Raw genomic sequence first — 23,817 nt, 5'->3', positions numbered from 1 at the left:
TGAGAAACAAAAATGGAATCAAATAATCCTTGAAGTTGGGGTTGAGGATGTGAGTAGCAGAAGGCCCTGTAGATATTGACTGGACTCTTATTGTGAGACTTGCTGGAATCATGGGAGACCTGTGATGGAGGTAGGCTTATGGTTTTTTGCACGTGTTTGAAAAGCAGATGTTTCTGTTCATTAAGACACCTGGCTTGTCTCCATCTTAGATACAGAGTCTCAGAAGTTTCTCAGTGCTGGGAAGAGATGCTCCACTCACCCCACAGCAGACCAGGCTACCCTGGGAGCCTGTTCCTTAGAGACGGACACAGAGCGCAATAATGCTGTTATGAGGCTTTGCTTCCTTGAAGCAAGAAAAAACACCGCAGCAACAGGTGAAATATATAGACTTCTTTGGTATCTTGTAAAATGTGGGAGCAGGGAACAATAAAGAAAGTTCAATCTAATCTGATCTGGGTCTGGTAGAGTTTGTGTCTAGCAAAGAGTCAGTATGGGTGGTGGGTGGCCACAGGCTATGGCAAACAAGGTTGGGGTTAAGGAGGATGGGTCCAGGAGCAGGGCTAGATTAGACCCCACAAGCAGTTTACACAGTGCTGTGTATGTCAGGATCAGAAAGAGAACAACTCTGGGCAACAATCAGAACTGGTGTTCTAGCCATGGCATAGAGGTTTGGTAGGATGGGGGAATAGCAAGAAATACGCCCAATATATGAGCCAAAGTCTAGGTCTACAATGGCATGGAAGAGTTGAGTTTGAGACGACTACACTGGCATCTGTTATCAAAATGGGCTAGGAGAGGAGTTCCCTGGTGGCTCAGTGGGTTAAGGATCTGGTGCTGTCATGCTGTGGATCTGATTACCGCTGTGGTGCGGGTCAATCCCTGGCCCATGAACTTCTGTATGTGCATCCAAAAAAATTGGGCTAGGAGAAAATAGTGAGAAACTGAGATTGGGGACAATAGGGAAATTTGAAATAGCTGCTGCTAAATGCTGATCCCAGATCAAGAGAGCTGTCTGCTCTTTATCTTTTTTTTTTTTTTTTTTTTTTTTTTTTTTGTGGAGGGGCTGTGGATAATGCTAAGGGGGTCTTTATCAGCTGTGTATCCTTTCCAGAGTAAGTCAGAGTTCTGGTTAGAGCTTCTGCTAGGATTATGCTGATACTGGTGCCACCATATGATGTACCATAGTTATTTGATGTTATCATATATGAAATAACTATTTGCTTAATTTCCCCTTTGGCTTCAATGGCTGCATTCGCAGCCTGCATTTTCCCCAAATTAAAAATCTGCTTCTGGAGTTCTCGTTGTGGCACAGCAGAAATGAATCCGACTAGTATCCATGAGGATGTGGGTTTGATCTCTGGCCTCGCGCAGTGGGTCGGGGATCTGGTGTTGCCATGAGCTGTGGTGTAGGTGGCAGATGTGGCTTGGATGCAGTGTTGCTATGGCGTAGGCTGGCACCTGTAGTTCCAATTCAACCATAGTCTGGGAACTTCCATATGCTGTGGGTGCGGCCCTAAAAATAAAATAAAATAAAACCCTGATTCTGAAAACAATGCATGATTTTTAAATATTTATCTAAAAATACATTTTTTTTTAGTTTTAGAAGTTTTTTTTCTTAACATTAGGAATCTAGTCATTATTAGAAACAAGTAAATATATCTGAATTATGTTTTCCATATTCACTTTCTCATATTCAATTTGCAGATGGAAAATCTGCATGATTTTCATAAAATTGTTTTCAACATTAAAAATCAATAAAGATATACCCTTATTAGAGTTTTGAAATCATTATGGCATATTTAGAATAGACCCTGAAATGGTTAGATTCTGAAACTTCCTATTTTCTGAACACACTTATACTCACAAAATGAACAATTATCATGCAACTGCTCTCATTTCCTCAACACTAATTCCTCTTTATGTTATCAGTATTCCCAAATTGTTTCCACTGAAGCGGCTACATACCATTATTTCTACCTTAAACAGATATGATTGTTAATAGGCAGCACATTTGTGAAGCAAATTGGAAGTCATCTACAGATTTATCAAATAATAGGAACTTTGCCACAGAAGAATAATTTAGGTAAAGTGCTTTTACAAAGCATATACAAATGGAAAATGAAAAGGTTATTTCTAGACCCATGAACCAAAAAAATTGTTCCATAAGGGCTTACAACCAATTCTTGATCAAAGATTAAAAAACAAGCTCATAAATAGAATTCAAAGCATGCAACTACATAGAGAAATCAACAGCTATGCTGCTCTAACTACTTATAGGCATCCAGCTCTGTGCATGAGGAATTTGACTTCTTTGGTCTGTGTGCCCAATGGGTAATTAAGAAAGATGGGTTTTATGTAATTAGAACATTATCATAATGTTGAAATGAGTATTTTATAAGTTTATTTAACAAACTAATTCTATCAAAATTAAAAACCCCAAATCATATTAAAATAATGAATGAAGGAAAGGTAACTAGATTTTATGGAACATCTTACACATCCTATCTCTTTTAATACTCAACACAAACCAGTGAAGGTAGCATAGGGTTATCTCCATTTTATATCTGAGAAGATCAAAGTGCTGGGAATTGATCTCAGGGCTACACATCTCTCCAACATCCATGATTTCCACAGGGCAAACTGATGAAGAAGTTTCTGGTGTTCATTACCATAGTTTTCCTAATGAGCTGTTCTCTCACATATTAGGGGGAGCCAACCTGGTGTCATGTGGAGGATCTGGGTATGTCAGATTCTGGGATACATTTAAGAAACAACTTCTGGCTGAATTTTTGGCTCACAGAGGAGTTGGTTCCATTATCATGTCTACTGGCAAATCAAATCGATACCTCGCCACAGGAGATCTTGAGGGGTGGTTGAAAATCTGGAATATAGAGGTACATGGAAAAAGTCTCACATTAATTATTTCTGATTGCCTTTTGTTGCAGATAACTGTGCATCAGGTTTTGTCTGTTTTCTAGATAAAGGAAGAAATGATCAGTCCGAGTATTTTAAAGAAAACATGTATTGATCAGAGACTTCTTTTAAATAATTCATAGGGAAAAAAAGATTTTCTCAATATTGAAAAATCTTCTGTTACTGTGTAGTCAAGTCAGTCACCCAAATTAGGAATGCAATATTGTGAGTACGGTCTTGCAGCATTTTTTGAGAATAAATAATTAAGATATGCCTTATTTGAAATGAGACTGTAAACATAATTTAAATAGAATACTTGGTCTTCATCTAACATTATTGTCATCCTAAGTAATTCTGAGATTTTACAGGTATGTGTGTGTCACTTATTACCTGCTCAGTTTTCTTTTCTTTTTTCTTTTCTTTTTTTTGGGGGGTGGGGGTGGGGAGGAGGGGTGACACCTGAGGCATATGGAAGTTCCCAGGCTACAGGTTGAATAGGAGCTACAGCTGTGGGCCTTCACAACAGCCACAGCGACATAGGATCCCAGCCACGTCTGTGATCTACACCAGTGTTCATGGCAGTACTGGATCCTTAACCCACTGAGCAAGGCCAGGGATCAAACCTGCAACCTCATGGATACTAGTTGGGTTCATAACCCGCTGAGCCACAATGGGAACTCCCTCAATTTTCTAATAATACTATAAAGTTGGATAATATGTGACTACCTATACATGATAAAGTTCATCAACTTTATTAAATAGCTGACTTTACTGTTGATTTTTTTCTTTCCATCTTCCCACTCCTCCTCCTTCCTTTTTCCTATTTCTCAAGGTAGTCAAATCAGTGAGAAACCTTTTCCTGAAAGTTTTCAGGAAATCGTTCTTCTCACCTCTGTAATCATGAGCTATTCTTTTGCATTTGTATCACAGATTGCTGTTCCGAAATGTACCTGTTTCAATTTCAGTATCAGACTTAAAAAAATGTGTTATATCACATTTAATATTTGGATATTTGTGAATTTTGGCATTTCTTTTCATTCAGGAGTACTGTCTTAATTCCAATGAAAACAAACTCACACAGGCCCCAACTTTGATAAGATCATTCAGACCTCATGAAGACTGGATAAGTTCCTTAGCGATGTGTGAGCCTGGCAGCCGCTCCCTGGTTCTCTCCGCCTCTGCAGATTGCAGCATCTGTGTGACTGATGTCTGCAGTGCTTCTGTCCGGATCTTTGGTCAGGTAGAAAGATTGCTTCTTTATTATTCTAATATTTACTTGACATTTAAGATGAACTTGGCCTGATTTCCCTTTGAATCTCATCGGCTATTAAAGTTCATTAGTCATGAAAGAACTGATTTCCATTTCTGGAACCGTAGCTCCAGGCCTCCCTTATTAACCATGGCAGTTCCATCCACTGGAGGACACTGGAGACGTGAAAAGATGAGGAGCTCCAGGCAGCTCAAAATGTACCAGGATTTCTGAGAAAAATTTTTCCTCTAAAATAAGTGAATCCTTTCAATGGCTAAATTTAGTAGAAATACAATGTGGATAAAATTAACGTGTTATCATTAAGCAGATAGACTCTGACAGTCAAGTAAAACAAGATAATAACTAAATACAAACAATTTTAGAAAAAAATGAACTTTGCTGTTCATTGTCTAGTTTACTCCTGCCAAAGTAGCAATCGTTAGTGTTTGCTGAGTTTTTCTTGTATGCCTGTGGCCCTGTTCTGAGGTCTCTACGTGAATTATTTCATGTAATCTTCAGAATTGCCCATCCCACGAGGGAGGAAAGCTTATTATTCCCATTTTGCAGAAGAGGAAACAGAGGCACAGAGAGTTTGATTAAATTGCCAGAGCTCACAGAACCTAAGAAGTGGTAGAATTTGTTGTTTAACTCAAGCTGGCTCATTTCCAGTTCATGCTTTTAACCCCTTCCTCCCAGGGAACCAATCTCTGATTTATATCTGCCTATTAAAAAAAAAAAATGGAAGTAGAGGGGCATGGAAAAAGAAGAACATATTCATTGTCTCACATTTCTTTTTTTCATTTGTTTTCCTGGGAACTCAGCTCCTGTCCCCTTTGGGCTTTGGGGAACAAAATATCAGTTTGATCTGTTTCAGTCAGTACTGTTCAAACATGGTGGTGTGACTAGCCCAGAACCCCAGTTTCCATCTGGTTCCAGTAGCCTCTGGTGCTGCTTTCATGCTGATTTTCTTTGTTGGGAAGACAAAGTCTGTTGTTGCTTCCTTTGTGAGGTCAGCTTGAGGATGTCAACCTGCACTTAAAGAATTCTTTACACCCCTATAGGACATGAAGGATGATGGTAAATCAGAAAATAATCTGGGTAGGCGGACCTGTGTTTGACCAAGAAATGTGGGCGTCTCCATGTGACACTCTGGAGAGCTGTACAATTGCTTCCACTCTGTAAATAGAGCAAGTGCTAGACTTTTCTCAGTCAGGAAAAAGAGTGTCTGAGTGGGAACTCAAACGGGCATGTGGGCAGGTGTGGTGAGATAGATAGTGTGGGGCACAGCTGGCATCATGAACATGAAAGGAGTTGAAAAGCTGCTTCTGGCTGTTGGAAAAGTCAATGCAATGCTGACCTTGCTATACGCCCGTGCCATATAGGCTCTGATGGGATGAGGGGCAAGTTACTGGCCAGGCAAAGACACAAGTGTCATCAAGCTGGTGGTGTCAGAAGCTAAGTTCCTTAGATGGTGCTGAAGCAAGAAATAGGACTGTTCCAGGTATGGGCGACTTATATATTGGGTGCACCAAACACAATCTTTCCCTAAATTTTATTTTCGTGAAGAAATATGTGCTAGTAAAACTGTTCATTTTTATACCTTTGAGAGTTTTCCTTCGTTGCTTTGTAAAGTTCTTTGTATTTTGAAGGACTTCACCCTCAAAAAGTCTGCATGAAAATAGTTTGTTTTTTTCCCTTCTGTTCAAGACAGGAAAAGAGCCACCAGAGCTGGGTAGTTTTAGAAAGTAAAGGCTGGCAAAGTGGGGACAGCTGGGTTTTCTAGTCCCTTCTGCCTGAGCTTTACATTTAAAAAAAAAATAACTCACTTTTATCAAGCTGTCTTGGATATGGGTGCTGCTAGTCCCAAGGGGTGCAGGAGGGAGAGGGAGGGGAGGAGGTGAAGGGAAAAGAAGGAGGAAAAGAAAAAATTAGCAGATACTAGAAAATAGCAACAGAGAATGTCCTTCTCATAGTGTAAGAAGAGACATCCTTTCACAAAAACCAAAAAACAGAAAGATATGGGAGGCAGATAGAAATACTTAGATAGCAAGAGACTCAATTAATAAATATAACTAAGATTAGAAGAATTTTTCCCGAACCAACTTTATTTGTACAGCATAGTGACTTTTGACCTACATTGGAATGTTGCAATTGTCCTTTTGTTGAATAAATTCCATTCCAGCAATTATAAAAACAAAAGGACAAGTGATAATGTATTTTAATTTCCTGTATTAAGCCTTCATTTTCCAATCATACTCGGTCTGATTAAAGTATTCAAAATGTAGTGCAGTGTTATTCAATATATTTCATAAAAGAAGTCTTTTTTAAAAAAACAGTGTACCACTTTTATAACATAGTTATTGATCTGAGGTTGGTTTTCAAGTTAGATTTTTAAAAGTAAGTGGTATGGTGTGTCTATTTCTAGAGTTGGAGAGATGGGGTGGGGATGGTTTGTCTGTGGAGATACTTTTATCCCGGGAAACCGTCAAATGATTGCGGTATAAAAAGAAATTAGATGATGTGGGTGCTTCTTCAGTGCTCATCTCAGCACTCACCACGGCTGCGGTGGGCAGAATTTGTGTTTGGGCCCCTCCACAGCTGATTGCTCTGATGGCCAGTGATGCTGATGGAGCATTTTTACCCAGAGTTTAAAATTTGACTTGGTCGCCCATGTTTAAACATCTTAATGGTTCCATGTAATCCAGATTTCTAGCTTCTCTTGGGAAAGAACATATGTCATTCCCTGAGAGTAGCTCGGGCCCCTTCGTGGAAAGTGGGTTCTCGCTAATTCAGTGCAGTCCCATATTTCTTTCTCTTTTGCATGTGCATACCAAGGGTGAAGCTCGTTTGCTATTTATCATCTTATCTGAAATTTGATTCATTCATTGACACTAGCTTCCTGACCCCTCTGGGCATTTTACTTTGCAAACCCTTCTGATAAAAGTTGGTCAGTTTGTAGGCCAGTCAGATGTACTGGGGATTCCTAATATTCCCTCACATCATGCTGGCCGTGTGCCCTGGTGCGTCCCTATGGATGCAGTGTGAACCACAAGACAAGGGAATTGCTTCTGTGTTTAAAACACATAGGGTAGATTGTCAGTGGGGAGCTCTTGCTAGATGGAGACATATTAGGAATTGTAGCCAAGATCTGTGAAGACTATCATCTAAGACATATGTTTTCTGGGAAAAAGTACTCAATAATCGGACTGGCTTTTGAGATTTGAGGGGGAGGGGAAGGGGCAAAGAAAATAGTTATATGAAAAATTCTGAAAATTCTGTGTGTGTGTGTGCGCATGTCTGTGTCTATTTATAGCCGCACCCACAGCATATGGAAGTTCCCAGGCTACAGGTTGAATTGGAGCTGTAGCTGCTGGTCTGCAGAACAGCCACAGTAACACCAGGTCCAAGCTGCACCTGTGACCTACACCACAGCTTGTGGCAATACTGGATCCTTAACACACTGAGGGAGGCCAGGGGTTGAACCTGAGTCCTCATGGATCTGAGTGGGGTTCATTACCGCTGAGCCACAATGGGATCTCCCCTGACAATTCTTCAACAAAAGTTTTGTTTTTCTTTTTAGTAAATACACATTTTGCTATTGAGGATTTTAAAGTGGAAGTACCAGTTTTTTTGCAGTTCATTATTGTCTCTTCAGAAAATTCCTGTTTGTTTCTTATGACACATCACTTTCTAACCTTATTAAAGTTATACGTGTATGTTCCATCTCCCTTATAAGACTGTTAAGCTCCTTCAGGACAGAAACCATGTCTGATTCACTTTTTGGTGTCCCTAGGGTTTCATTTGATAATCTAGCACATGGTAGACACACATGTTCAAGAAAATTACATTTTCTAAAAGTAAATCTCTCTGTTTTTTTCAGGTAAAGCATTGGCAACTTGAGAACTGTTTTTCCCTTCCTAAAAGAGACAATAATTTAATGGAAAATAAGATTCAAGAGGAAAGCGCAAAGGAAATTCCTTTACTTTCCAAGGAGGAATCATGCTTGGACCCAACAAAACCTTCTCTACTTGATAAGAAAAACAAATATTCAGCAGATAGGTGGGTATATCTTACCTGTAAAGGGTAAGATAAAATTGGCCTAAACTTCCTTCTGTGCTTGGTGGAATGTCCAATGACTATCTCAAGATTTCTCTAATAATTTTGATCATTGTAGAGGTGTGCGTGGCAAGGGGAAAACTTAAGATCTTAGAATGAGATCCGATTCTTACTTCCTGCATCTGCTAAATGCTTGATTTCTATTCTTTGTCTTCTAGTCTTTTGTGTCTAATCCATCATCAACCTAATTTTGGAAATTAACCCCTTTTTCAAAAGCAGTATATGTGTGTATGTATGCTGCACATACCTATCTTAGAATGTATGTCAGATTTTACTCCTGGTTTGGGTAAGGTGCACAGAGGTTTATGTAACAGAAGTTCAAAAAGAGCTTAACTGAATTTTAGACATCACCATCATTTATGACTTCTAACCTTTCCTTTGTGTTGTTCAGCTATTTCTTCTCTTCACATCACTCTGATAGATCCCATTCTTACATTCCTCTTCCTCTCTAATGCCAGGCAATTTTAATTTTTTCTCTTGTTTCCTATACTTTTGTTAACTCATGCTCTCATAATGTCACCTTTCATATTAAACAACTTTCTGAGAAAACAATTTTATTCATTGTATTTTCTTTGATACAATTGACATTTTTATTACCATGTACATATATTACATTTTTTCAGGTCTACAGAAAAATTGCATAGAAAGTTACAGAGAGTTTCTATATACCCCACCCTCAACCCAACAGAGTGTGGGCATTTGTTATAATTGATGTACAAATATTGATACTTTCTTATTAACCAAAGTCCATAATTTACATTAAGGGGGTACAGTTGAGGGTTTGCTGATGACTGCACCCAGAGATCTCTGAATTGCAGCTTTGGAAATTAATATACTCTTTGGCTAAAGTCTTGGGGCTCGACCCCGCCAGCTGAGGTTTTACTATTCCAGTCCCCTCACTCTGGTGGTCCTTGCCTCTTGCACAACTCCTCCTGGGTTAACTTCTGCTTGGCCAATAGGGAGCTCACACATCTTTGCCACACCAAATGTTCCACAGTTATCCCTTCTTCCCCTGTTCACTTGAGTAGTTTCAGCCACAGCTTTTTGCCTTTAGACTTTTTCCAGATATTTATGAGTCACTGGCTCACTCTGTCCATCTAATGATTACCGAGGGCACGTGTGTTAAGCTCTTTGCCTTGTTTATGTGAACAGAAGCTAGAACTACCTGAGGGGGAAGCGTCCCCCTCCTTTCCCATGGGGGTGGTACTCACTGTACACCTAAGACTGCAGTGTAATCTTCTCTTAGAATTTCTACATCCTTAGTCTGTTCTTATCCTAAGGTGGTGATTGACCTGAGTTCCAAGATCAGGTTTGGAGCTCCCTCCTTGGCAAAGTGGGCCTGCACAAGGAATCTATCTAGCATCTCACTTTGAAATATAGGAATACATTTTACCTCTTAATTAATTAATTAATTATTTTGCTTTCATACTTTTTGGACAAGGAAATAGGAGAAAAAAGTTTCCCCTTTAAACATCCTGTTACACTAAATTACCCTTCGGTATTTGTCCTTCCATTTCCTTGAATTATGGCTTGCCGAAATGTCAAGTGGCATTTTACTTTCAGGCAGAAGAATCTTTCAGTTTAGAAAGATAGCATGACCGATCCTGTACAAGAATAGAATGCAGAGAATGGAAAGACTGTATGTACAATAAAATGCATCCACCCAGCCACCCAACTCAACTTTACAGATAAGGAAATAAAATAACATCAGGGTAACAAGATTCATCATTCCTTCTCTTCCTGTCACACTCCTAGGAGAAGGCAGACGTCACAGATACTTCTTTGAGTATTTCAGCCAGTATATAAATTTCCCATTCTTCATGACAATCTCTGTTATTCTTTTTAAAAATTCGACTTGAATTGTTTACTTCTTTCCTGACTTCACATTTCATTTCCTCTTGTTCCATGACACTTGTATTCTGAAAATTAGTGCTAATGTATAGATTCTTAAATCCACAGATTTCTCTTAGGAGTAGAGCCCTTTGCATTCTGCCAGATTAAGTAAGAATATAGCAGAGTGATCGTTCCATATTTGTTATACATTTCTGTAGGCCTTGGGAGATATTTCTGGCAGTAAAAAGTAAACTTATCTCTGTTTACCACATCTTTTCTGGTGATGACACATCCAAAATACCTGTGATCTTAGAATTTCTGCCTTTAGCGATTCAAATGGCCAGATTGAAATAATTTTAAGATTTGGTAGGAATAAGATAGTACAGAATAATGTCATTTTGGAATTATTGAACTAATTGAAAGAAAACTGTTGAAAACATATCCTCAGAATTGACTTGGAAGGTACATCTTCACCTCTTCCAGGAACATGTCCAGGAATCCTGTGGACACATACAGTGCAGTTACCCAATGGAAGATGTCCTTCTTGGCCTCCATACAATACTGAAGATATTACAGATCATTTTCTCCCTAAAAAATATTCTGAAAAATGTGCCCTATTCCCAGTCAGATTAGTAAATCCCAGGAGAAAATTATGCCAGTTCTCGTTCCTATGCAAAAATATGAAAAGAGTAAATATGTAAAAGAATTTAGAGAAACTAAAAGGGGAGAAGCACATTTGGTGTGTGTGTGCAGGTGAGGGGATGTTTAGAAGTAGAAACAGTAAGAAAGATGGAGATGCAAAAAAAAAAAAAAAAGGGGGGGGCCAAAATAAAATGGAAAAAGCAGGAAAAATGAAGGGGAAAAATACATTATTTAAAGCCACGTTCTCATCTTAACTCTTAAGATTCTCTTTCCAGGATTAAAAAAACTTGACATTTATTATCTTTTGTCTTATATAAATACCAGGTTTCCATAATGCTTAAAGTATTTTATAATATTGTGTGTAAGTGGTAGGTAGGTGGTAAAATGCCATCTTCAATTTAAGTCCTGGGGAGACGAAGATGAATGTAGAATTTAAGAGAAAATAGGAAGTCCTAATACTAAGTTAACAGTAGACACAGAGAAATAGATTTTATTCTTCTGCAGATTCTTCAAAAATTGTTCTACCATTAGAAAATGAAAAATAAAAGAGAAAAAAACGAAAAGATAAAATGGGGGAACAAAAACCACAGTGGACATACATTTTTCTTTATCTATGGCAATATTTGGTATCTGGACTCACAAAATTATTCTAATCTAGAAAAGTTATAAATGAAAGGAATCATTTAGAAAATATAACCTTAGAATATTCCTGTTTTGTTAAAATAATACATGTTGATTAGAAGAGAAATTGGAAGTACAAATAAACAAGAAGAAAATGATGACATGAAATCATTAGTAGCAAAACCACCATTAACACTTAGGCATTTCACTCTTCAGGCCTTATTCTGAGCATCTTATGCAAATAAAAAAATATACATTTTATGAAAGCAAGGACATAGTGTATATAGTTTATAATCTGTTTACCACTTAAAATTATACAGCCATTATACTTCCATGTTAATTAATATGAGTGTCCATAGACATCAACATCCTTAATGACCCCTAGCAATTTATCCCAAAGGTTTTTAATTATTCTCTTCTTTTTATTTATTTTATTTATTTATTTTTTTGTCTCTTTAGGGCTGCACCTTGGCATATGGAAGTTCCTAGGCTAGGGGTCAAACTGGAACTGCAGCTGCTGGACCACACCACAGCCACAGCAATGTGGGATCCGAGCCACATTTGCAACCTACACCACAGCTCATGGCCACGCCAGTTCCTTAACCATCTGATAGAGGTCAGGGATTAAACCTGCGTCCTCATGGATGCTAGCCAGGTTCATTAGTGCTGAACCACAATGGAAACTCCACTCTCTTCTTTTTAAATATTTAAACTGTTTACAAAGTTTAACTGGAAAAATATGTTTTTAAAGACCTTCATGCACAGGGGAGTCAAAGTTTTAAAGGCCTCTGAGTCTTGCTAAATTGCTGTCCCAGTGATGTGTGGGCTCCACCATCAGCATTAGATGGAAATGGTTGTCTCTGAACCACCGCTGAATGGTATCGTCTTCAAACGCTGTTCTTGATAGATCTTCATTGCTTTAAGTTGGGTTTTTGATTATCTGTGGGAGTGAATGTTTCTTCACATGTTTATTAATCTTTAATAACTCAGTAATGAACTTGAAAGAGGCATCTGATGTCTGCTAGACTGATTCCTTTTTTTTTATTTTTGCTTTTTAGGGCCACACCTGCGGCATATGGAGGTTCCCAGGCTAGGGGTTGAATCAGAGCTGTAGCCGCCAGGCTGTACCAGAGCCATGGCAGCATGGGATCAGAGCCGTTTCTTCGACCTATACCACAGCTCACAGCAACGCTGGATCCTTAACCCACTGAGCGAGGTCAGGGATCGAACCTGCAACCTCATGGTTCCTACAGAGATTCATTAACCACTGAGCCACGATGGGAACTCCACTAGACTGATTCCTATTGAAGCCTTAAGAGAAGCACATCCCAGCCTCTTGAATAAATGCTATGGGCTGCACCCACCACCATACAGATAGTCCTCTCTGCTACGGAAACACTCTTTATTACAGAATGGTGCTCATGGTAAAGTCAGATCTATCTGTTAGTAGAACTCTCTCTCATCCACCTTCATTCTTATTCTAGGGCAACAAATAGCAAGTCTGTTCTATCTTCTGACATATTTTTCTTTGGCTATGATTAAAAATATTTATGGAGAAATGATTAATTATTAGAAACCAGGATAAAATAATAAGATGGGAATTGAAATATAAATTTCTTTTAATTTCTCTATAAGTTTATATAAGGCAGAATGCACACTTAAAATTAATGTTTTTTAGATTATGAAATAATTATGATGTTCTAATTCCATGTTATGATTAAAAGGGAACTGATATTTAATATCATTTATATGCTTTTGATTAGCTAATTATTCTTCTAGAGGTTCTTATATGGAAAATAAATTAGGAGTTTTATAAATATAAATAATATAAATATAAAATAAAATAGGAATATTAGAACTGGCTATAGGGAGAGGTGGAATTCCCTGACCTGACTGGAAAATATTGTGTTATTCTTTTTTAAAGCATTAGTAGCCAACACTTATTGAGCTCTTTCTGTATTCCAAGCACTGTTCTAAGGTTTTTATGTGTTTAACTCGTTTAGTTGTAACTATATAATCCTTGGCAATTCCTACAATTATAATCTCTGTTTCATGACTTGGAAAACAGGACAGAAAAAAGTTAAGCGATTTATGCAACTAACAAGAGATGAGCCGGGGACCCAAAGCAGACTTTCTAGCTCCTGAATCAGCACACTTTTCGGCTGCTCTGTTCTGCCTGTCCAACAAGCAACACGTGACAGTAGTGAAAAGTTGTTGGTTTCCTTGTCAAATGATGAGAGATTTTGTCAAGTACCTGCTATGCGTAAGCCACTACTCAAGGCACTTTCACTTTCCTTTAGTGCCTAATAGGGCACTTGAGAACTTGTCCCACATCATTCCTCCCTTCTACATCCAGAACAGAACCGAGAGGTTGGAGATTTAGTCTTTCCTCCTCATAGAATTGATGGCAAGCCTGCTAGAGTGCATAGTATGCCCCCTTCTTGCAACACCTTGTAATACATTTTTGCAAAAAGTTTTAAACTCGATCTAAGCTGTTTAGTACATTCTTTAGCTTCTTTATATTTATCGAAAATATTGGAATCTTAGGAATATTCACATCTCTCCAGTTCCCCGCATATTTTCCTTGTAACCACTCCCACCAAAATCAAATGTCTATGGAAAAGAATCATTAGGTTAGCCTTTGAATATGAAGTTGCTTCTATATTCTGTTTTTTTTGTGGAACTGCCCTTTTTTTAGAGTTTTATCAATCTAGCTCTGTTTCACAGGCAGTCATCTAATTAGGGCAATTTGTGTGTTTCTCCAGGAGATTTCTTACCTATTCTCTGCCTTCCTCTTTCCCTCTATGGATTAAACTCTTTGTTTTTTTAATTTTTTTATTATAGTTGATTTACAATGTTCTGTCAATTTCTGCTGTACAGCAAAGCAATCCAGAAATATATACATATATTCTTTTTCTCATATTATCCTCTATCATGTTCCATCACGAGTAATTGGATATAGTTCCCTGTGCTATACAGCAGGATCTCATTGCTTATCCACTCCAAATGCAATAGTTTGCATCTACTAACTCCAAACTCCCAGTCCATCCCACTCCCTCTGACTCCCCCTTGGCAACCACAAGTCTGTTCTCCATGTCCATGAGTTTGTTTCTTTTCTGTAGATAGGTTCATTTGTGCCATATATTAGAGTCCAGATATAAGTGATATCATATGGTTTTTTTCTTTCTCTTTCTGACTTCACTTAGTATGAGAGTTTCTAGTTCTATCCATGTTGCTGCAAATGGAATTATTTTGTTCTTTTTTATGGCTCAGTAGTATTTCATTGTGTATATACATCACATCTTCTTAATCTGTTCATCTGTCAATGGACATTTAGGTTGTTTTCAATTCTTGGCTGTTGAGAATATTGCTGCAATGAACATTGTGGTGAATGTATCCTTTTTAATAAGAGTTTTGTCCAGATATATGCCCAACAGTGGGACTGTTGGATCATATGGTAGCTCTATATTTAGTTTTCTGAGGTACCTCCGTACTGTTTTCCATAGTGGTTTTACCAATTAACATTCCCACCCACAGTGTAGGAGGGTTCCCTTTTCTCCATGCCCTCTCCTGCATCTGTTATTTGTAGACTTATTAATGATAGCCATTCTGACTGGTGTGAGGTGGTACGTCATAGTAGTTTTGATTTGCATTTCTCTAGTAATTAGTGATGTTGAGCATTATTTCATGCGCCTATTGGTCATCTGTATGTCATCTTTGGAGAAATGTTTATTCAAGTCTTCTGCCCATTTTTCAATTGGGTTGTTTGTTTTTTGCTGTTGAGTTGTATGAATTTTTTATATATTTTAGAGATTATCCCTTTGTCAGTTGCACTGTTTGCAACTACTATTTTCCCATTCTGTAGATTGTCTTTTTTTTTTTTTTTAAATAATGGTTTCATTTGCTGTGCAAAAGCTTGTAAGCTTCATTAGGTGCCACTGGTTTTTTTTGTTTGTTTTTTGTTTTTTGTTTGTCTTTATTTCTATTGCCTTGGGAGACTGACAGAAGAAAAGATTTGTACGGTCGATGTCAGAGAATGTTTTGCCTATGTTCTCTTCCAGGAGTTTCATGGTGTTTTGTCATATATTTAAGTCTTTAAGCCATTTTGATTTTATCTTTCTGCATGGTGTGAGGGTGTGTTCTAGTTTCATTGATTTACATGCAGTTGTCTAGTTTTCCCAGCACCACTTGCTGAATAGACTGGCTTTCCCACGTTTTATATTCTTGCCTCCTTTGTCTAATATTAATTGACCATAGGTATCTGGGTTTATTTCTGGGTTCTCTATTTTGTTCCATTGGTGTGCATGTCTGTTTTTGTACCAGTACCACAATGTCTTGATTATGTAGCTTTGTGATATTATCTGAATTTTTTTGTTTTTTTTTTTCCTCAGGATTGCTTTGGCAGTTCTAGGCCTTTATGGTTCCATATAAACTTTTGGATTGTTTGTTTTAGCTCTGTGAAAAATGTCATGGGTAATTTGACAGGAATTGCATTAAATCTGTAGATTGTTGTGGGTATTGTGGCTATTTTAACAATATTAATTATTCTAATCCAGGAGTGTGGAATATATTTCCATTGCTTTGAATCCTTTTTAAGGCCTACCTTTCCTGAATCCTCCACCAACTACTTATTGTTACATATTCTCTTACTATCTTAAAATGACTCTCTAAAGATACCATCATTCTTGTCTTCAACGCCTAGGCAGTGGCTAAATAATGTCTTATTCATAAGACAGTATATTATGAAGGAGGTCATTCCAGTGTGATTTTGGGGAAAACTGCCCTCTACCTGCAGTCTTTTGAATGACAAAGACTTCCTTTAAAAATCTGTAATTCCAAATAATTTGTGTCGATAACCCCCCCACACCTCTGCTAAGTCAAAGAGGTAGAGCTTAACTCTCTTCACCTTCCTTAAGTATAGGCTGTGCTTGGAAAACTTGCTTCCAGAGAGTAGCATATAGAAAGGAAAGGGATCCTGCTGTGTTGCACTGGGAACTATGTATACTCACTTGTGATGGAGCATGGTAATGTGAAAAAATAGAATGTGTACATGTATGTGTAACTGAGCCACCATGCTGTACAGTAGCAAAAAAATTGTATTGGAGAAATAACAATTAAAAATAAATAAATAAATAAATAAAGGAAAGGAAAGGGAAAACTAGCTTTACAGTGCAAAAACTTGGCAAACATAACCTTTGCCATGTGATAAATTTAACATCAACAGTGGTAAGTCAGTTTGATAGCATGGGCCCTCAATAAGATGCCATGAGACCAGCACTTCATATCTGTTGTTTTCCTCCAAACAGCACATAAAACCATCCAACTACAAGAAAAACATTGGACAAACCCAAATTGAGAGATATTCTACAAAAAAAATCTAACTGGTATTCCTTAAAACTGTCAAGGTCATCAAAAACAAGAAAAGTCTGAAAACTTTTCATAGACCAGAGGAAATTAAGGAGCCATAAAACTAAATGTAATGTATCCTTGGTTAGAAAAAGGACATTAAGAAAATCTTAATAGAATATTGAGTTAATAATAATGTATAATATTGAGTTAATAATGATAGATTTTATAATTTTGACCAGTGATAATATAAGATGTTAAAACAGGGAAAATTGGGCTGGGGGTAAATGAGAAATCTGTACTATCTTTGCAACTTTTCTGTAAAACTGAAACTACGCTAAAATGAAAATTCTACTTTAAACTCATTTGAGTTTGGAAGATAGTCAACTAGGGCAGAAGAAAAACATGGAGGGAAGTTAACCTTTATTGAATACTGTTATTTACTAGCTGCTTCACTGAATGTTCATCCATCCTATCTCCTTTAAACCCATGGTAAGAATCTTATATATAGCTGGAAATTGAGGCTGAGAATATAGGAAACATCTCAAGGTTTTATAACTACTCAATATGTAGCAAAATTGTGAATAAAAGTTAAAGGGTGGGAGTGTATACCCACAAAAAAATATAACCACAAAAAGTTAAAAGAAGGGAAACAGAAGGGAAAGATCAGGCCCCATGGCTCTCAGTGCTTTAGTGAAAAATAGGCATGTTTTCCGGTCTGATACTTCCAAGAGAATAATAATTTTTGGCAACATGACTTGTAGCTGTTAAGGTTGACATCTATGACAGTGAATGTTAAATATATTTGAGACCATTTCCTGTTTTCTCTGGAATTCTATACAGCTATGTAATAGTTTCGCTTCCTGGGTTTTATTGATAAAAACTGTTTTTGTGGATTCAAGTTAAACTAATGTTTTCTTTTCTTTTCTTGTCTTTTTAGGGCTGCACCCATGGCATATAGAGGTTTCCAGGCTAGGGGTCAAATCAGAGCTACAGGTGCCAGACACAGCAATATCAGATCCAAGCCACATCTGCGACCTACACTACAGTTCACGGCAATGCCAGATCCTTAACCCACTGAGCGAGGCCAGGGATGGAACCTGCGTCCTCATGGATCCTAGGCAGATTCATTTCCTATGAGCCATGACAGGAACTCCCTGAAGTGTTTTTATAAGTTCGTATGACAAGGCTCAAATACTCTGAACTTTTTTTTAACATTGGGGTAACATAAGTGAAGATCTAGGCATAACACTGGATAAATGAACTTTTGAACATTTTGATAAATGAGCTGACTGGCCCATATAATTTACATACACACAGGGCAAGGAGAGGGTATGTTTCTTTGACTTTTTATTCTATGTAGTTTTTTTCTCTGACCTGCCAGTTGTTATGGGGACAAGACCTTTGCTTAACTAGCTTCTCCCCCCTCTCTGGCTCTTAACCTTTTATACCATCACCTGACTAGTAGGCATTTTATTCAAAGATATAACTTGATCAATGTAAACAAATGTCACTACTTAGGTCCACAGGATACAGATGTTCTCTGTTAAAGTAAGGTATGTATTTATAGTCAGAAAATGTCTGTTCATCCTTTGTGGTTGATATTTTGTTTCACCATAAATTATTTTTTTTCAGTGTCAGACCATCAGAGGTCATAAACTTAGGTATGAAATACAAGGAAAGGAATGTTTATAGGAAAAAAATGCACCACCTTTACAATAGTGAAGCTATACAAAAATCACTCAGTAAGTAAGCACTGTTGACATATTATTATCATGTTTGTAGTTTATAGATTGATATGAATACAGCAAATAGCTACTGTATGTGCCAGGAATGTTGGTATTCCTTAATAAGCCTGAAAGTAAGGTCTTGTGATCTCCACTTAACAGAGGAAGAAAGTGAGACTCAGAAATATTAAGTGACTTGTCCAAGGCTTCACAGTACAGAAGAGGCAGAAGTATAAGGTCTAAGCCAGAACTATGTGGCAAGTTCCCACTACTGTTCCCCAAACAGTTGACACAGAATGTTAATTCTCTCCCATAAGTGTTTAAAAGATAAAAATAAAATTAAAACTATTTTTATTCTCAGAACTCCCAAAGCCACACAGAACAACATATATGTTTAGTTTTGGCTGACCAGAAACAGAATTACAAAAGACGTAATTGAAACAAAAGAGTCGTTATCATATTGAAGTGTATTATTTTGAGGAGTAGTGAGAATCACCCTTGAAGCCCTATCACATAATGAGAATATTTCACGCACTACAAATCTTTTTTGAACTTGGCTCCAAGGGGCAGCTGGACTTTCATAATGCAGATATGCTCATTTCTGTTGACATTTGCTGTCAAAAGGTACATTATTATTTGTTAATATTCAGTGTACATTTATAAACTAATCTACTTTACAGGGATTTTGCCAGGATTACTTGAGATAATTTATGTGAAGCCCTTAGTGCCTGGCATGTTATAGAAACTCATTACAATTTTATTAGTAATGTTATTGCTATTAACATTGTTATTATTATAACTTGGAACACAACTGTTTTTTTTTTTTTCTTTTTTAGGGTGGCACTCAAAGCATATGGAGGTTCCCCGGCTAGGGGCCGAATTGGAGCTACAGCTGCCGGCCTACACCACAGCCACAGCAATGCTGGATCTGAGCCATGTTTGCCACCTACAGCACAGCTCACGGCAATGCCTGATCCTTAACCCACTGAGGGAGGCCAGGGATCAAACCTGCAACCCCATGGTTCCTGGTCAGATTTGTTTCTGCTGCTCCATGACAGGAACTCCAGAGCACAACTTTTAAAGTGAAATATACTTGAGTTGATATCCAAGTCTGCCATTTACCAGTTATGTAAATTCAGGCAAGTTCCTAAAGCATTTGGATCCTCAACCCTCATCTCTTTGAAGGGCATCAGGATACTTCACAGGTGGTGAAGGTGTCTCCTTTGGTTTGACACAACACACTGGTTCTCAAAGTATGTTTCCCATCCTACTAGCATCAGCATCACCAGAAGTTTAGGTAAATTCTGGGGTCCCACCCCCAACCATCTAAATCTAAATCAGAAATGGGGGTAGTTCAAGTGGTTATGCTTTAACAAGTGCTGCAGGTGATTCTGATGCCTGGTACAGTTGGAGAACCATGGGCATAGCACCCAACTTGTCTTTAAGCAGGTACTGATAACATAACAAGGTTTACTTTTTCTAGATTCTGAGCCACTGTGATGACAAAAGCAGTTTTTGCCTTTGCAGAGCTAACAATCAAACATAAAATCACATCTTGTATTGTGTTTCTATAAACTTTTATTCCATAATCCATCTATCCCATGAAGCAAAAAGAAAACTTTTCACTCTGTCCAAGACTTTGCTTGTACAGGCATAATTAAAAAGAGTTTCCCTTCCCATCATCTCATTGTGTGCATCATAGATATAATAATACAGCTCTGGTTTACATTTTAGCAAAATGAAAATGTACCTGTGAATTCAAAATATTAGGTATGTTGTTAAATTAAATGCTAGGAAATATATTCCATCTCACAAAGCATTCAGTTTTCTTGCAGATAAAAGAGAAGCTGGAGTTTTTCCCAAACTGCAGAATATTCATTTTCAAGAGAAAATAGCAAAAGAATACAAAATGAAAAATAAATGAATGGGGAGCCTTGAATTTCTTTTGGTCCCTTTGAATAAAAGGAACATGGATTTATCTTGAACAGCTGTGTTTATAGGGTTTGCTGATCACTGCAGCTGTACCAGCTGAGTAACAGGAAGGTTATATTTTTAAAAAAGTTAACTTAGAAATGCACTAGCTCCTTCTGAAGAATTAATGATATTGTACTTTTTTCCCATCCTTCCCTAAAACCTGCTGACCTGAAGATGCTTTTCGGTCATTAAACATTGGAACCTTGAAAGAGTTGCCTGAAGTGAATAAACCAGCTTTTCTTCTAGACCCTGAGAAATACTTCAGGGAAGACCTGGAGGAGGAATGTCCCCAAATTCCAGAGCTTCCACCACTTTCTGAAAGTAAGTCCTCATCCATGATATACCACTTCTCTCCTTTCTCCATGTGAAACTCAACCGATTAAAAAAAAATGATGTAGAAAAGCATGAAAGTAACACGTGTTCGCCTTGTAGGTTGCAGTGAAATGAAGTGTGGTTTGAGTGTTAAGATTTATAGCTCAGCTGTTGATCTGTGCTCTCAGAAAGGAGAGCCAACAGGCGGAAATACATAAATGGAACATTTTTATTTTGTCACTTTTCTGAATTCAGAGTGCTATGGATATATAGTATGTGTCTGCTACGAATGAGAACCTCTTCCTCTCAATAATCATTTTTTTAAAAGTATAGTTGACTTACAGTGTTGTGCCAATTTCTGCTGTACAGCAAAGTGACCCAGTCATACATCTATAAATCCTCTCAATAATCTTAATTTTCAAATCTGGTACCGGAGAAAGGGACATCCTAAGGCTGTTTCAGAACAGAGTCTCTGACAATCTAGTTTTGTTCTTTTCATGGGAAATACTCTAAATAGCAGCTACTTAAAGTCTATTGTCTTAGAGACTTCCAGCTGCAATGCTAGGCTAATATGATGAGAGGACAAGAAAGCTTAACTTAGGAAATAGCAACGAGTGATCTATGAAGTTTCAGAAACAACATGTGCAAAAGAATGCTATGTTTTCTGGGCTGGTATAGGCTTCCGAGTTTCCAAGAATTTGAAATTTCAGTACAAAAATCCTACCCTCAAAGAGAGGCCTGATGGGGTTTGCAAATAGCACAACCTGCTGCTCAGCGAGGCACTCAGAAAGCATCTGGACACTGCAGGGAACTCATTTAAAATAATTAATGAAAAGAGAAGTTTTCAACTTATAATGGTCAAAAGATCAGAACTGCACTCCAGCCATATGAAATCTGTGATTTCTAAACTTTCCAAATCCTCTGAGATGGGAGTTCAGCATCATCCCTGAGAAATAATAGTCCTTGGATGGGGGAGGCGTTTCTTTACGTCTACACTTGAGGAAGTTTCAGCCTCTTGTTTCTGCTTGTTTTCCTATAGTAAGGGATGACAGCTGATCAACCTTTTTTTCTTTCTTTTTATATTCCACTGGTAAGCAAGGTACAGCTGTCATTCTTTCACTGCCATATTTCCAGTCTAATTATCAGCTTCCTTTGCTTTTTCTCAATTTTTCTTTTCTAAATCTATAATCATTTATTTGCCCTCAGGAGGTTCATCTGAGGTTTCTGCTAGTGTCTTTTAAAAACATGAATCCATAAGCGTTAAGGCTCTAAATAACCTGTAGTGCATCCTACAGGGCTTTCAGGCTATTGCTTTGTCCCCCGGATGATTCATCTTCAAGAATAAATGTGGGGAGAACTTATCTTGTCCTGCTGAGTCACAGACAGAGGAGAATCTGGGGAACAGACCATAAGCAGAGATCCAGGGAGCCAGAACAAAGTGTAAAGACGGCCCAGGCACAGAACATGCCATCAGGAGAAAACCAAGATGGAACAGAGTCAGACTCAGAATTGACGCAGGAGAAATAGGCAAGAGAGAGAACACAGAAGCTAGAGAGAAGGCAAGTGGAGAGGGCAGTCAACACCTCTTCTCATCCCTTGGAGCTCTTGCTTTTGTGAGGGGCCTTGCACATTCAGAAGCAGGAGAGTTCTCCATTTGCCGCTAAATTCTCCCCAGGGGCAGGGAGGATGTGTGTGGGGAAAGATGGAGGTGAATGACTCACCGGAAATACCAAAAAAACAAACAAACAAAAAACAAACAAACAAAAAAACAGAACAACTTCTAATACATTTTCAAAGAGAACATTTTTTTCTCTTAATATAAGATTTTCCTGTAATTTCCACACCATTTTTTTTTTTTTTGTCTTTTCTGGGGCCACACCGGCGGCATATGAAGGTTCCCAGGCTAGGGGTCTAATCGGAGCTACAGCTGCCGGCCTACACCACAGCCACAGCAATGTGGGGTCCGAGCCAGGTCTGCAACCTATGCCACAACTCACGGCAAAGCCGGATCCTTAACCCACTGAGCAAGGTCCGGCATGGAACCCGCAACCTCATGGTTCCTAGATGGATTCATTAACCACTGAGCCATGACGGGAACTCCTCCACACCATTTTAAAAAGATGTTTTCTCTCTTTTGCTTTTTTATTTTCTCCTTCTGCTTTTCTTCCTTTGCTCCCTTTTAAATATTTCCACTCACCTGCCTTCTCTGCAAGTGAAAATATTTCCTTTTTTTAAACAAGTTTCACCAGCTTGAGCAAGAGGCAGATGTAAAGTCTGAAGACAACAGAACACATGACATTGAAGATGAATCCTGGGGAAGAAGGCAGATTAACTCTCACACCGGGTCATTAGAAGGAGTTCAGAACAGAAGCCACATCTGAGCTGGGACTTGGAATGCATAGGAGTTCAAAGGGTGAGGGAGGAGAAAAGGGAAGTCAAGATCAAGGAAATGTAGGGAAATACATATGGGGACTAAGTGGGGCAGAGGTCCAAAAGATTCCAAGTCGGCTGCAATGAGAGCTTGGAATGGGTTGAGCTTGAGGTACTGGTGTGCTATTGAGAAACAAAGGTCTGGAGGATGGGAGAGGATTGTAACATGTTCTGCATAATAACAGAGTCTTCAACTAGCTGATACTGAAATTGTGTTTGCTCGTGTATGTATTTAGCCTTCCTGGTAAATATTGAGTGCCTTCTCTGTGCTAGCCCTTGTGCTGGATGCCAGGGGCATAGAGCTGACAGGTAGAGGGACAGCCTTCAAAGTTCTTGGAGACTAGTTGGGGAAATAGATAAGGAAACAAATAATGATGTTTTACAATCAGATCTCTAATAGAGATAAGCCTTGGATACTGTGGGACCACATGAAGATTCATAGATGACCTTTCAAAGAAACCAGATGATGCCTGGGCTACATATTAAAAGTTCAATTGATATTAGTCAAATAAGAAAAAAGGGGAATGATATTTCTGGTAGAGGAGCAGCATATGCAAGTGGAAGATGGTGTGAATAAGTTTGATGGTGTGCAAAGGGAGCCACCTGTAGGTCTAAATGGCTGGGTTCTAGAATGGATATGTTGAGGATTAAGGC

The 23,817-nt window shown here is 38.2% G+C and overlaps 1 protein-coding gene across 9 annotated transcripts in view; it reads left to right on the top strand.

The window, feature by feature from the left end:
* Window positions 1–23,817, top strand: part of WDR49 (WD repeat domain 49) — a 149,383-nt gene that overhangs the window by 103,736 nt on the left and 21,830 nt on the right. For 8 of the 9 annotated variants that reach the window (XR_014824265.1, XM_021069761.2, XM_084990231.1 and 5 more), the window contains 6 exons: window positions 210–374; window positions 2,707–2,894; window positions 3,956–4,153; window positions 8,043–8,221; window positions 18,356–18,465; window positions 20,596–20,742. Coding sequence is in view for 7 of the 9 variants with exons in the window: in XM_021069761.2 (XP_020925420.2) it covers window positions 210–374; window positions 2,707–2,894; window positions 3,956–4,153; window positions 8,043–8,221; window positions 18,356–18,465; window positions 20,596–20,742 (987 nt within the window). In the remaining 2 variants the exon portion in view is untranslated. Of the gene's footprint in view, window positions 1–209; window positions 375–2,706; window positions 2,895–3,955; window positions 4,154–8,042; window positions 8,222–18,355; window positions 18,466–20,595; window positions 20,743–23,817 lie in introns of those variants that run through there. The other variant, XR_014824263.1, reaches the window with a different exon arrangement.

Source organism: Sus scrofa, chromosome 13, assembly GCF_054392235.1.
Source record: "Sus scrofa isolate SSC_HxYL_T2T_F1_AM1 chromosome 13, Sscrofa_HxYL_maternal_Yorkshire_Landrace_v2.0, whole genome shotgun sequence".
NCBI lineage: Eukaryota > Metazoa > Chordata > Mammalia > Artiodactyla > Suidae > Sus > Sus scrofa.
Note: the sequence above shows the minus strand (reverse complement) of the source record. Positions and strands in the feature narration are given on the sequence as shown.